The 12,475-nt window shown below is 57.6% G+C and overlaps 1 protein-coding gene across 3 annotated transcripts; it reads right to left on the reverse strand.

Annotated features, from left to right (window-relative positions):
• Window positions 1-4,805: 4,805 nt before the first annotated feature.
• CITED1 (Cbp/p300 interacting transactivator with Glu/Asp rich carboxy-terminal domain 1) lies at window positions 4,806-12,208 on the reverse strand. 3 transcript variants are annotated; one of them, XM_045029434.1, is made up of 3 exons: window positions 11,929-12,207; window positions 7,727-7,833; window positions 4,806-6,244 (listed from the first exon to the last, which is right to left on the reverse strand). In XM_045029434.1, coding segments are annotated over exons 2-3 (516 nt in total). In that variant the 5' UTR covers window positions 7,729-7,833; window positions 11,929-12,207; the 3' UTR covers window positions 4,806-5,730. The 3 variants fall into 3 exon arrangements, with proteins under 3 accessions (XP_044885369.1, XP_044885368.1, XP_044885370.1); XM_045029433.1 differs by having other exon boundaries at window positions 7,727-8,151; XM_045029435.1 differs by lacking the exon at window positions 7,727-7,833 and having other exon boundaries at window positions 11,929-12,208.
• Window positions 12,209-12,475: the final 267 nt, after the last annotated feature.

Consider the following 12,475-nt stretch of genomic DNA (forward strand, 5'->3'; position numbering starts at 1 on the left):
CATAATGTATTCCATAATATTTAATGCTGTATTCAGCAAGACAGCTGACTCACCCTTACTACAAAGTTTTTGCAAATAAATGTCTGACAGACTTCAGGACATATAAAAAAACCTGTGACTGACATTTCCCCCCCAAGTTTAGCGCTTTTAATTAGGTACCTTCTGCACGTCCATTCTGCATGAGGGAGAGGGTACAGGGGTCTCTGCGGGGAACTGTGACTCTCCACCACCGTGAGGCAGGCCAGGCATCTTGTTATTCTTTCTACCTTGTCCCTCCACCCCCGCCCCCGCCAGGCTGCAAGCTCACGCGGCTGTTGGGCATAGTGGCACCAGTTTAATAATACTGCATAGGGCCCCATAAATCCTAAGGATGGCCCTGGGGGCACCAAAAAGCAGTGCCCTGGCTTGGCAGGGAGGAGCCGCCTTCCGGAGGCACCGGAGATCCAGAGCGTCAGCTTGCGGGAGCGGTAAGCACCAGCCATGGAGGAGCCGGCGCAGTGCAGGGAGGCAGGAGCCCTGCAAAGGCAGCAGCGGTGCCGCTAGTGGGGAGCAGCCGCGCCTCCCGCCCCTCCTGCCCAGGCTGTGGCCTGGCACCCCCTGGGGGGCTCCTGCAGGCTGCAGCAGATGTATCTGGGCAGAGGCCCCCATCCGCCCCCCAGCTCCCTCCCTCCACGCTCAGGCTCTGCAGCTCCTGGGCATGTGAGCTGCCGCCAGGGCGCAGGACCCTGAGCCTGCTCCAGGAGGAGCAGTGGCTCACACTTCTGGGAGCCGCAGAGCCCAAGTGTGGCAAGGGGGAAACCGGGGGGGGGGGCGCACAGGGCCTCTGCCCGCATGCATCTGCTGCAGGAGCCCCCAGAAGGCAGCTCCTCCCTGCCAAGCTGCTACAGAGGCCCAAGCCCGGCAAAGCCAGTGAATGGACTCGGGGAGGGGGCCGCCGGGGTGGGGAGGGCTCACGGGGGGGCTGTGCATCTTCCAGGAGAGTTCAGGGGGCAGGAAGGGGGGAACCTGGTCTGGGGAGCAGCCCCTGGGCATGGCTGGCCCCTGGGGGTCTATAAAGGCTTGTTGGGATTTGCCCCTCAATGAACCGATGTTGGGGGAGGGGACGCAAGGTGGAAGTTTCACCTAGGGCGCAAAATATCCTTGCCCCAGCCCTGCCCATGCTCAGAAAGCAGGACCCAGAGCCAGCTCCAGGCACCAGCCGAGCAAGCTCGTGCTTGGGGCAGCAGATTCCAAGGGACGGCATTCCCTCCAATCCTTCTTTTTTTTACTTCCCCGCTTCGGCCCTCCCGCAGGTTTTTTTCTTTTTGGTTCGCTGCTCCAGCCGCCCTGTAGGGGGCAGCAGCGCAGAGGAGGGGAGCGCCCTGCTGGGAGTGGTGCCAGGTCTGTAGCAAGCCCAGAAGGGCAGCCCGCGTCCTTCCCTGCCTGCCGACCGGAGCGTCACAGAGTCCTCCTGGCAGGCTGCATGGCAAGCTCCCTGCTGAAGGAAGCCCTGGGCGCCCCCCTTCTCTCCCCCTCCCCCCCCCCACTAGCCAGGGCACGCACTCCACTGCCCAGGGCGTCTGCAGGGCCGGAAGTCCCCCTGCACCCGCGCTCCGGCCGCCCCGCAGGGTTTTTTTGTTTGTTTTTTGCTTGGAGTGGCAAAAAAGCCTGAGCCGGCCCTCGCAGGACCTGCCCACCCCCTCCACCCCACACAGCTGGGATCCTGGTTGCTCCCCCTGCCCCCATAAATAGCTGCCCTCTGTGAGCAGGGCCCTCCTTCCCATGTGAGTAACAGGGCACTTCCTCAGCCTCCAAGGACCAGGCTGAATCTCACGCCCCACATGTAGCTGGGAGTACCAGGGCGGACACCTTCACTAGCCAGTTTAGTGTCTCCTGCTTCTTCTCTACCACAGCCCAAGGGCTCGGTCAGGTTTGGACTCAGGTGCCCAGCCTGTGCCATAACATCCCCACAGCCGGCTTTACATTTTACTCAGCCCCCTCCCCTACCTCCAGAATGTTTCCGCCCACTGCCTATGGCAAAACCTCCACTGGTGTAAAACTCGTGGGCAAATTGAGAGTTGGTGACCCTGCGAGCCAGACAGTCCACAGCTCTCGGGCAGAGCCTCGGAGCTGGCCACAGAAAGAACACATGAGCTGGAGTCTCCATAAGCAGGGAGCCCCATGCTGTCATCTTCACTCTTACCCTGGGTGCGATACTACACGACGCGTCCAATCCTGAGCCTGTTGATGTCAGTGACAAAACTACCACCAGTGCAGTAGCGGGCAGGCAGCCATTGCTCTGCAGACCCCTCCCCCCTTTGAGGTGTTAAAGTGAGGTCTGATGGCAGGGCAAAAAGGAAACAGAAACCAACCAGAAGCCCATTTGGTGTTTAAGGCACTTGCAACATGACAGGGCACTAGGTTAGGAGTTTGAAGCTGATGGGCCCAAATCCTGACTGTTGCTGATGTCCTGTGCAACCTTCAGCAAGTCACTGCCCCTCGCTGTGTCTCATCTGTAACACAGGGTGATAAACTCACCTACTTTACAGGGACGTTCTGAGGATGAATTAGCTCCTGTTTGCATGGCACTCTGACATCTAAAGTGCTAAATATTCCCATTTCAATCATCGCAGGTGGGGGAACGACTCCGGAGAGGCACTTTGGTTATTAATTATATCATTTTACTCTTCCTGGTGTCCCTTTTGGTGTGGTTCTCATTTCTCTGCTGGGATTTTACCAGCTGAATTCTAAAATCTTCAGCACCCCCCAGTGTGTGGGGCCATCGTACCAGTCTCTATTCAAGTGCTAAAAGGGAAGGCTGAAACTTCCCAGGCAGTCTAGGGGCTTTAGAGACATAACATCCAGTTACTGAAACATGTCCAAATCCCTCAGGCTGCCTTGCAGATCTCAGCACCAAGTTACTGTTCTGAAGTGGATTCCTGATCTCACATTCCCTTTCTGCTCCTCAACGCTGGTTCCCCATTAATGCAACAACCCATCTCCCACCCTCCCAGTGCCTCCCAAAAGGGGTTGGCTCCAGAATCCAGGGCCATTGCACTGACCTCATTCCCACATTCTTTGCCAGCACCCGCTGCCCCCTCTCCAAGCCTGGCCCATTGCTTCCACTGCATAGGTGCTGCTCAGACTGCCAGGCTCACCTATCCTTTTAACCAAGCATCTCCCGAGATACTGCTGCCATCCTGGTGGGTGTATTAGGCACATAGTGACAGGTTTCAGAGTAGCAGCCATGTTAGTCTGTATCCGCAAAAAGAACAGGAGGACTTGTGGCACCTTCAAGACTAACAAATTGCTCAAATAAATTTGTTCGTCTCTAAGGTGCCACAAGTACTCCTAGCCACATACTGACATGCTCACGCAGTTTTCCTTGTGACCATTCACCCAATGACCATGAAATGTGTCCTCAGCTCAACAGCTTCTTCTACATCCCAGCATTTGTGGGTCTGTGCCTAGACAGTAGGGTGATTGGTGCTAAATGTGGGGTACATGTACAAAGCATGGGCAGTAGGGTTTGGATGCATCTTCATTGCAGAGCTAACTCAAGCTACTTATGCCTCTCTCCCAGAGAGGGGGGAATTCACCCCTCTGCTCAGTGCTGGGCTCCCCTGAAAAATCCAGCCCCAAGGCATACCCTGGCTCACATCCTCCACAAGGAGGCACTAGCAGCCCTGCCTAGTCAATTCCCCACAGAGCTGCTAGAGCTTTGGAGCAGCTTGCTTGGCCCATTGTTTTTAATTGGCATTACCAGCACAGCAGGGATGTTACTGAGCATTGCTGTCACTGCAGGCTCCCTCCTGCCAGCAGATTCCTCCCCGCTGACTAGGGCAGCAGAGCACCATGCAGGTAGGGGTTCAGCCCTACACCCTGGGGAGAGGCACACGCTGGGCACCTCAGCCTGTGTTACCACGGCCCTAGCCCCTCCCAGATCAGATTTCATACTCACAGCTGTAACACAGCCACAGCTGGCTGCATCACACCAGCTGAGGTCAGGAGCAGGCCCAAAACACCACCAGCAGAGCCTGCTCTTGGAACATCAGGCACCTGCCCGTTCCAGCCACCAGAACAGGGGAGCTCCAACAGCAGCTCTAGCAGCGTGACAAGGGTTGCCAGGCATCTGGGTTTTGACCAGAATGCCCAGTCAAAAAGGGAGCCTGGCAACTCCAGTCAGCACTGCTGAGTGAGCTGTTAAAATTCCAGTTGGCTGCCTTGGCTCCCAGAAGTGGTGGCATATCCCCCCTCTGGCTCCTAGGTTCAGGGACAGCCAAGGGGCTCCATGCACTAGCCCTACGCCAAGCACCAGCTCCACAGCTCCCAGTGGCCGGGAACAACAGCCCATGAGAACTGCAGGAGTGCCTACAGATGGGGCTGCACCTCCACCTAGGAGCTGGAGAAGAGACATGCCACCAGTTCTGGGAGGCACCTGAGGTAAGCACCCTCTGGAGCCTGCACCCCACCCATCCTCCTCCCATGCCCCAACTCTCTGCCCCAGTCCTGAACTCCCTCCTGCACCTAAATTCCCTCCCAGAGCCTGTGTTCTGCATGCCTCTTGCACTCCAAACCCCTCAGCCCCAGCCAAGAGACCCCTCCCATACTCCAAACCCCTCAGCCCCAGACCCACATGAGCCTGCACCCCCCGCCTGAGCCCTGACCCTCCACACACACCTCAACCACCTGCCCCATCCCACAGCTCCGAACTCCTCATTTCTGGCCACACCCTGCATCCTACACCTCCAGCAGGGAGTCCCCTCCCACACTCCTGCTGCCCCCAAACCCTTCATCCCTGTCCCCACTCCCAAGCCCACATCCCCAGCTGGACCTTCACCCTAACCCCCTGCCCCAGTCTGGTGAAAATGAGCGAGTGAGGGTGGTTGAGAGTTAGCAACAGAGGAAGCAGAGATGGAGGGAGCGGGGGCAGGGCCTTGGAGAAAGAGTGGGACAGGGAGCAGGGCAAGCATGTTCGGTTTTCTGCAATCAGAAAGTTGGCAACCCCAGGGACAACTGTAAATCAGCACAAGAGGTGATAGGAGCCAGGCCCCACCAGCCTTGTGGGCAGGCCGATTCCTTCTACAGGTTTTACTGAAAAGACACAGGAGCAGCCCCACGCTGTTGCAGAAACAGATCCTCCCCCGCCCACCTTGTCCCAGCACCCCCAGCAGTGCAGGTACTGTGCTTAGCCCCTGGCGGTCTCCTCTGTAAAGCGAGTCACTGGCCCCCTGCAGGGGTGGGAGACACAGCTTTGGTCCCAGGGAGCTGCGTGACAGACCCCGTTGAGGCAGCCCTTCCCAGGACACAGTAGGGGTGTACATATTGCGTGAGCCTCCATTCCTCTGTCTTCACCTTCCGCCCTGCTACATTCTCCTGGCAGTCCACCTTGTTCTCCAGCACCAGTTTGAGATTTAGTCCCCAGGGCACCATTCCCCCCTCCAGCATCAGCCATCCATCCAGCAGGAGACGCTGGCCCTCCACAGCAAGGTGCAACCCCACCGGGCGCTAGGTCACACAGTTCAGAGAAGCTCACAGAGTACCAGCCGCTCTGTAGTTTCTCCGGCTGCACCGAACTGTCCTGAACGGCACAAGTGCACCCTTGTAGAGGGGGACTCAGCTGTAGTAGGAACAAGGCCCAGAGGCCTCTCAGTTGGCTGGAGGGCCAGGTCCATCATGCCAGCCAGCCCTTGGCAGCTGTCCTGTTTAAGTCCTCTGCCAGGGTTGCCTGTGGTCAAGGTCAGTCTGGCATCAGCGGCTGGAAGGGAAATCTGCAGCAAAGTCAAACTCGTTCTGGCCCAGCCACAGCTCTGGGAGCTCATTAGCTCTATCCAGGCCCAGTTCCACCACCAGTGACATCAGCACCTCCTCGTCCACTGGATCAGAATCAATAATGCCAGGGCTGTGGGCGCCAGCAGGGGGAGCCAGTGCCCCTTGGCCCAGGGGCTGGGCTCCAAAGCCCCAGCTCTGGATGGACCCAGCCTCCGCCGGGTGCCCTGAGACCCCCATGGCATGGTACTGGCTGTTGAGTTTCTGCAGCTGCATGCTGGCCAGCAGGTGAGGGGCCGTTGGCAGGGCGAAGGAGGGCTGCTTTGAGGGTGGGGGGGCTGCAGAGGGGGCCATCATGCCCGCACTGGTGATGTGGGGTCCCGTGCTGGCCTTGCTGATGTTCATGCCCACCCCGGGGTAGTGCAGGATGGCCACTGCTTTGCGGTCCTTCATGCCCAGGCTGGGATAAACCAGAGAGCTCATCTCCTGCTGGGTCCTGGAAGAGAAACAGGAGTTCTCACTACAAGAGCCACACCCCAGTGCCCCTCCCCGCTGATCCTGCCAGCCCCTCTGCTATAGGAGAACACCACAGACAAGCACCATGCCCTGGGCTGCCCTGCAGCCTGCATTCCCACAGGGAAGCCTCACTCAGGGCTCAGCCTGAATCGGGAGCTGAGGGCCACCCCATTGCCAGTGAAGTGCCAGCCCATGAAGGGAATGATGAGAGCACCTCCAGAACAAGTTCGTGTGAGCAGCTCAGGAAGAGCCAGCTGGCAGAGGCTGTTGGATCACCAGCCTGCCAGGCTTGGTGCCCATGGCATTCCCCAGGCTATTTCAGTGGCATTCAGGATTTGCCATCCCCTCCTGCAGACCAGGGCCATTCCACCCTGGGTCAAGGATCAGCACCAGGCCCTGCATCGCTGGAGACCCCCGTGCAGGGAGCCAGCACAAGCAGATGGACTGTGCCTGGTGAGCAGATCTCACCGTAACTCTGAATGCAGCCACCCTGGGTTCCACCACCTCTTGGGAGACAAACCCTGCTGTGCCCACACATGCTGTATTCCAGTCCCATCCCAGCCAGCTGCTGGCATGGGTGTATTCCATTTCATCCCAGCTCCCCACCCCAATCTCCTGTCTGCAGCCCTGCCCCTTCCTTCAGGCTTGGATGCTGGGGCAGTCAGTGTTTCTTGCAGAGTTTAGTGCTAGCTAAAGCCACTGAGCTGCTGCCCCCAGAGACCAGAGTTCTTTAACCACAGAACTGGTACAACAGCAGGGCAAGCGCCCAGCCACCCGCCATCCCTGCCAGCCTGCATTCAGGTTGGCCTTGGGGAGAGGCCAGGAGGGAGTTCACAAGCCATGGCAACCTGGGCTGAGACTGGCAACCAGAGTTCTGGATGATGCATGTCATGACATGGATTTGATTATGGGCGTGTCCCCTAGGACAGAACGTGCAGCAGCAGTCAAAAAAGCTAAGAGTGTTCACAACCCTTAGGAAAGGGATAGATAATAAGACAGTAAATATCACAACACCGTAATATAAATCCATGGTATGCCCACACCTTGAATACTGCGTGCAGGTCTGGTCGCCCCATCTCAAAAAAGACCTATGGGGATTGGAAAAGGTACAGAGAAGGGCACCAAAAATGATCAGGGATATGGAACAGCTTCTATATGAGGAGAGATTAAAGAGACTGGGACTGTTCAGCTTGGAAAAGAGACAACTAAGGCAGGGTATGAGAGGGGTCTATAAAATCATGAGTGCTGTGGAGAAAGTGAACAAGGAAGTGTTATTTACCCCTTTACATAACACAAGAACCCAGAGTCACCCAGTGGAATTAATAGACAGGTTTAAAACGTAAGGAAGTATTTCTTGACACAATACACAGTCAACCTGTGGAACTCACTGTCATAGGATGTTGCGAAGGCCAAAACTATAACTGGGTAAAAAAAAAAAAAAAAACCAACACACAAAACTTACATAAGTTCCTGGACGATAGGTCCATCAATGGCTATTAGCCATGATGGCCAAGGATGCAACCCCCATGCTCTGGGTGTCCATAGGCCTCTGACAGTCAGATGCTGGTACTAGACGACAAGGGATAGATCAACCAGTAATTGCTTCCCCAATCAGCCTGGGGTGGCCCCACCCATGATCCACTCCCAGACCCCCTTCTGCCTGCTTCCAGTTCCCTTCCAGCTCTTCCATGGCAGAGAGGTTGGTGCTGATGCATTCGTCTGGCAAGGCTGCACTATTCAGCAATGGCCATGGCAGAGACTCCGTCCCACAGCTCAGGAAGCATCTTAAGCTTCTGTCTGATTGCCTAAGTGGAGCTCATCCCGCCAGGAGGGTCAGCGTCCTTAGACTGGAAGGGAGCGCTTTGCTGGCTACAGCCAGACTGGCAACTGAAAGACAGCAAGGCTCTTTGATCATGATCCAGGGTGGAGGTGCCCTGTCAATGGGCAGCTCCTAATACAGGCCACAATCCCAAATCCCTTCCTCAGAACCCCAACCCCAAGGAGCATCGCTCAGCTTGCAGACCCACAGGAGCAACCCACACTGCAGGGCCCAGCCAGATCTTACCACCCTCCCACCCTACACACATGCGCCTGCAGCAGAGGCCTGGCAGGGCAGTGCTGACAGCAAGAGCAGCAACAACTGGGTTTGCAAGAGGTCAGAGCTGCCAGTTCACAGGCTCCAGCCTTGTTGGTTGTGTTTCACAGCCAGGTTGTGTTAGACTGTCCCCAGGCTGCTGGGTGCCCCCCCAAGGGCCCCACACCCTCTGCCTCTGGCAGCTTGGAGGGAAGCAGACACCAGGAGCAGGCCAAGGGGAAGGGTGGCCCTTACCCAGGCCTCAGCACACAGACATGGCTGGCCACTAGAGGGCAGAGCACAGCATACTACCTGGCGACAGGTGCTGCAGGAGTAGCAGAGCTGAGCCCAGAGAGAGTGGGCTCTCCCCATGGTTAGTGCTGCTCAGTCCTGGGCTAGCTCTGGCTGGGGAGCTTTAGCCAGAAGCAAGGGGACAGCATGCAGGCACTTCTCAGGGAGCAGGGGTTTCAAAGGCAACACAGCTGCTGAGCCAGCAGGGTCCAGTGACAAGGGTACTGGATAAAGACACCTGGGCTCTACTCCCAGCTCTGCCACTGATCATCTACACAACCATGGGTGAGTCACTTCACCTTTTTGTTCCTGTATCCCCTCCCCCACTTTGTAGGATTAGATTGGGAACTCTAGGCAGTGATGCTGGCTCTGTGCTGTGCCCAGTACACTGCTCTGTCCCCCATCCCCCTAATTGGGGCATCTAGCCAGAGAGCTGGCACTCTGGGCAGGTGGCCCAGCTCAATGCATTTGGGTCTGGTACCGCCGCTGGATCCTCAGCCTTTGTGCTAAGACAGGCACCCCTGAGCCCTGGGCATGCCTCCCCTCTCTGCCCAGCAGGGAGAACGTGCTAAGCAGAGTGTCAGCAAGAGTCTTCTTCCAGCCTGTGGGATGGGGTAGCCCCCAACTATCTTCCAGCCCCAACAGCTCTTCAGATTCCTCTTTGCCACTAAGGAGCATTCGGCTCCACACTGCCCAAGAGCACCCTGGGCAGAGAACAGACCTGTTCTTGGAATGCATCCTCTAATTTCCCTGTAAGGATCCCTCTCCCCATGTGCTTGGATCTAGTTGGGTTCCCCTCCCCCCTTTAGCAATATGGGAAGGGTCTGGCACAATTACCCATTTGCAATCCCCACCTCCCCCAGTGAAATGGGACCCTCAGATTGAGTGGCCTCTTCCCATCTCTAATTGCACCAGTTCTCCGGCAGAAGTTTTGTGCTGGATGGCCGCAGCGTGCAGCAGAATCCCAGTCACTAACAGCCCTCAGCATCTTGAGAGGCACATACTCACATGGCCACCCGACCAGCCAACAAGTGCCACGCCAAAGGGGATTGACCAAATAGGAGTCAATGCACAAGGGGAGATGCCTGCAAGTCCCGAACCAGGGAGGGACTGACATGATCTGGATTGTGCCTTTTCAGGGTTGCTAGAAACATGCCTACCAGGAGCTTATTCCTGCTCCATGACCTCTAGAGGCAATGGTAATACAAAACAATGATTTGGCAGCCACAGCCAGAGGGCTGGGATCTGCCCCCCTTGGAAAAGGGCATCCCAGGGCACTGCAATGCACTTAACCCACACAAAAGGACCACCCCTTCCCTGAAGCAAAGCCCTTGCAGCTAGCAGAGGAATACAATACCACTCTGCATTGAGAGCTTAATTTCAGCAGGGGTTTAAGCTTTAAAGCTTGATGGTCATCACCACTTAAAATGTTAAGTCCATTAATGTAGCAGTGCTGCTGGCCCACTCGGTCCACAGCACACACTCCTCGGGGCAGAGCAGAGGCAGGAAAAGGGGACAGCTTCAGATCTAGTTAAGCCCCCAAATAACGTTTTCCTTAGAGGGAGGTCGATCTCCACCCTTCTCAGGAAGGACCTTGTTTCACTGTTGGTAGAAGATGCTGTAACTGTACAAGTGTTGTGGGTAGTTAAATAACGCTTCCTCCAGGAACGCCGCAGCATTGGGGGGGGGGGGAAATGGAACAGATGGTCAGTGGGCTGTTAAACTCACTTGAGTTTCAGTTTGAATTCTGGGGGCCCAGACAACCCATCCCCCACCCAGAGAAAATGGATGGAAAGGTGGGTCCTTAGAAGGTGCTAGCCAACATGTGCTAACACCTAACAAAGCTCTGTAGACAGGGCAGTGCAAGGGAATGTAACTGTTTTAGCCTCTCTGCAGTGTTTGGATGGGAGTTAGCAGTGGGAGGAGCCAGGAAGAGCTCCGTCCTTTCCCACCATTTTGCTAAAGCGCTGTCATGCCCACACTGCTCACCAACAGCAGGCACAGAACAGGCCCTCCTACCCCAGGAGCACAAGCAAGAGGAGAGTTGCTATTAGCTGTACAGGGTCTAGTACACACAGCTGGGCCATTCTGAGTGCCTCCAGTAGAGGGCAGTGGTGACACCCATGACACAGGAAGACAGGTATAATCACCCCACACTTCTCTCTGCCAAGCCAGCCATGGTTGTTCTAGGAAGGGTCTCTTGTAACCAGCCTAAATACAAGGAGGTGTCTGACAGCAGTGTCTGAAGAGCCCCTCTCCACAGTACCTAAGTGGTGTTGGAAGCCAAGGCTAGAGCAGCTTCAGACCATGGGATGATTACAGCAGACTGAGGTGAAAGAGGCAATGGGCTCACTTTTAGCTCTGATGGGGCACTTGTGCCTAGCGCTGCTACTGACTTGCCTGGATGAGCCATCCCACTTTCTGTGCCTCAGTTTACCCACTTGGGAAAGGCAATACCCATTTTCCTACCTCACAGGAGGCTGCTCACTAAGCACTCACAGACGGGGGAGTGCAGGGTTCACACTGGATTATCAGGTGGTGGCAATCCAGTGTGTCACTTGCATGTGCAATGACAGTTAATGGTGGGGGAGGAGCATACACCCAGATCTGGGACCCCAGCAACTGCCACGCGCACAGATGGCTCCACCACCAGGCCAGGATGGAAAGCGCCCCCCCAGTGCCCCCTGCCTGCGGGGCCAGGGAGACCCCGGGATCTCCCAGAGCCGGCGCCTCCCCCTCCCTCCTTTCAGCCCCAAACTGATTCACAAGCCAGCCGAGCTCGGGGCCGTCGGCAGTCCCAGCCATAGCCCGGAGCGCACCTCGGCCCCGTGCCCCACAGACCGCAGAATTCTCCCCCCCCCCTCCCCCGACTGGGAGGCACCCGACGGCCGCCCCCTTTGTCCTCGCCCGACCCCGGCTAAGCGGCTCCCCGGGACCCTGCTGCGGGCCCGATCCGGGAGCGGGAGGTTCGAGCATTGGGCCCAAGATCCGCCCACCACGTGCTGGGAGGGCGCGGGGGGCTCGAGCCCCGGCACTGCAGTGGGGAGGCCCGCAGGACCTGCCGGCAGCGCGGCCGTGATGTGAACTGGGGGACACTGCAGAAACCTGGGGGTGCCCCGAATTTCTGCCCCCGGCTCGCACCCGCCTGAGCCCGGCCGGCGCGGGCAGACAGAGAAAGTTTCACAAGTTACTGCGCCGCCCGGCTGCCGATCTGCCCTGCCCTGCCCGGGGCGGGAGCCCAGCGCTCACTACACCCCGGCAGTGGCCAGCTGGGGGGCTGGAGCGTCCCCCGCTCTCACCTCTCGGCAGCTCCCCGGCCGACTCAGACGCGTCCCCACCGGCACACCCCGCTCCCCATGGGGCGGCTGCTCCGCAGTGACTTCACAGCTCGCCGGAACCTGCAGCGGTGCCCGCGGTCCCCCTGCTAAACGGGCAGCCCCCGCCGGAGCCTCCGCAGCCAGGCACCCAGCCTGGGCCAACTAGCGCGCCGTTCTGCCCTGCTGCGGACATGGGCTGCGCTACGTGCTGCGCTGTCCCTCTTTATACCCGCTGCGATCGCTATTAGCACATGGCCTGGCTCTCCGAGCCCGTCCCAAAACGTGGACGGGAGTTATGGGAGTGGGAGGCGACTCCCGCCAGGTCCCGTTAGGACCCTGTGATTCGGCCAGGGAACAATTCCCAGTAATGTAGGCAGGGTTAAGCCAGTCTCTGTTAGGGGTTCGGATGAGACCTTTGCTGGGCGGGGAGATGATCCACCAGATGCTTTGGGTGAGGCTCTTGCCTTTCTGTGAAGCCCAGGCGGACCTTGGATCTGAGCCATGCTGGCAATTCCTGTGTTCCTCTCCA

This window comes from Mauremys mutica, chromosome 9 (genome assembly GCF_020497125.1).
Source record: "Mauremys mutica isolate MM-2020 ecotype Southern chromosome 9, ASM2049712v1, whole genome shotgun sequence".
Classification (NCBI taxonomy): domain Eukaryota; kingdom Metazoa; phylum Chordata; order Testudines; family Geoemydidae; genus Mauremys; species Mauremys mutica.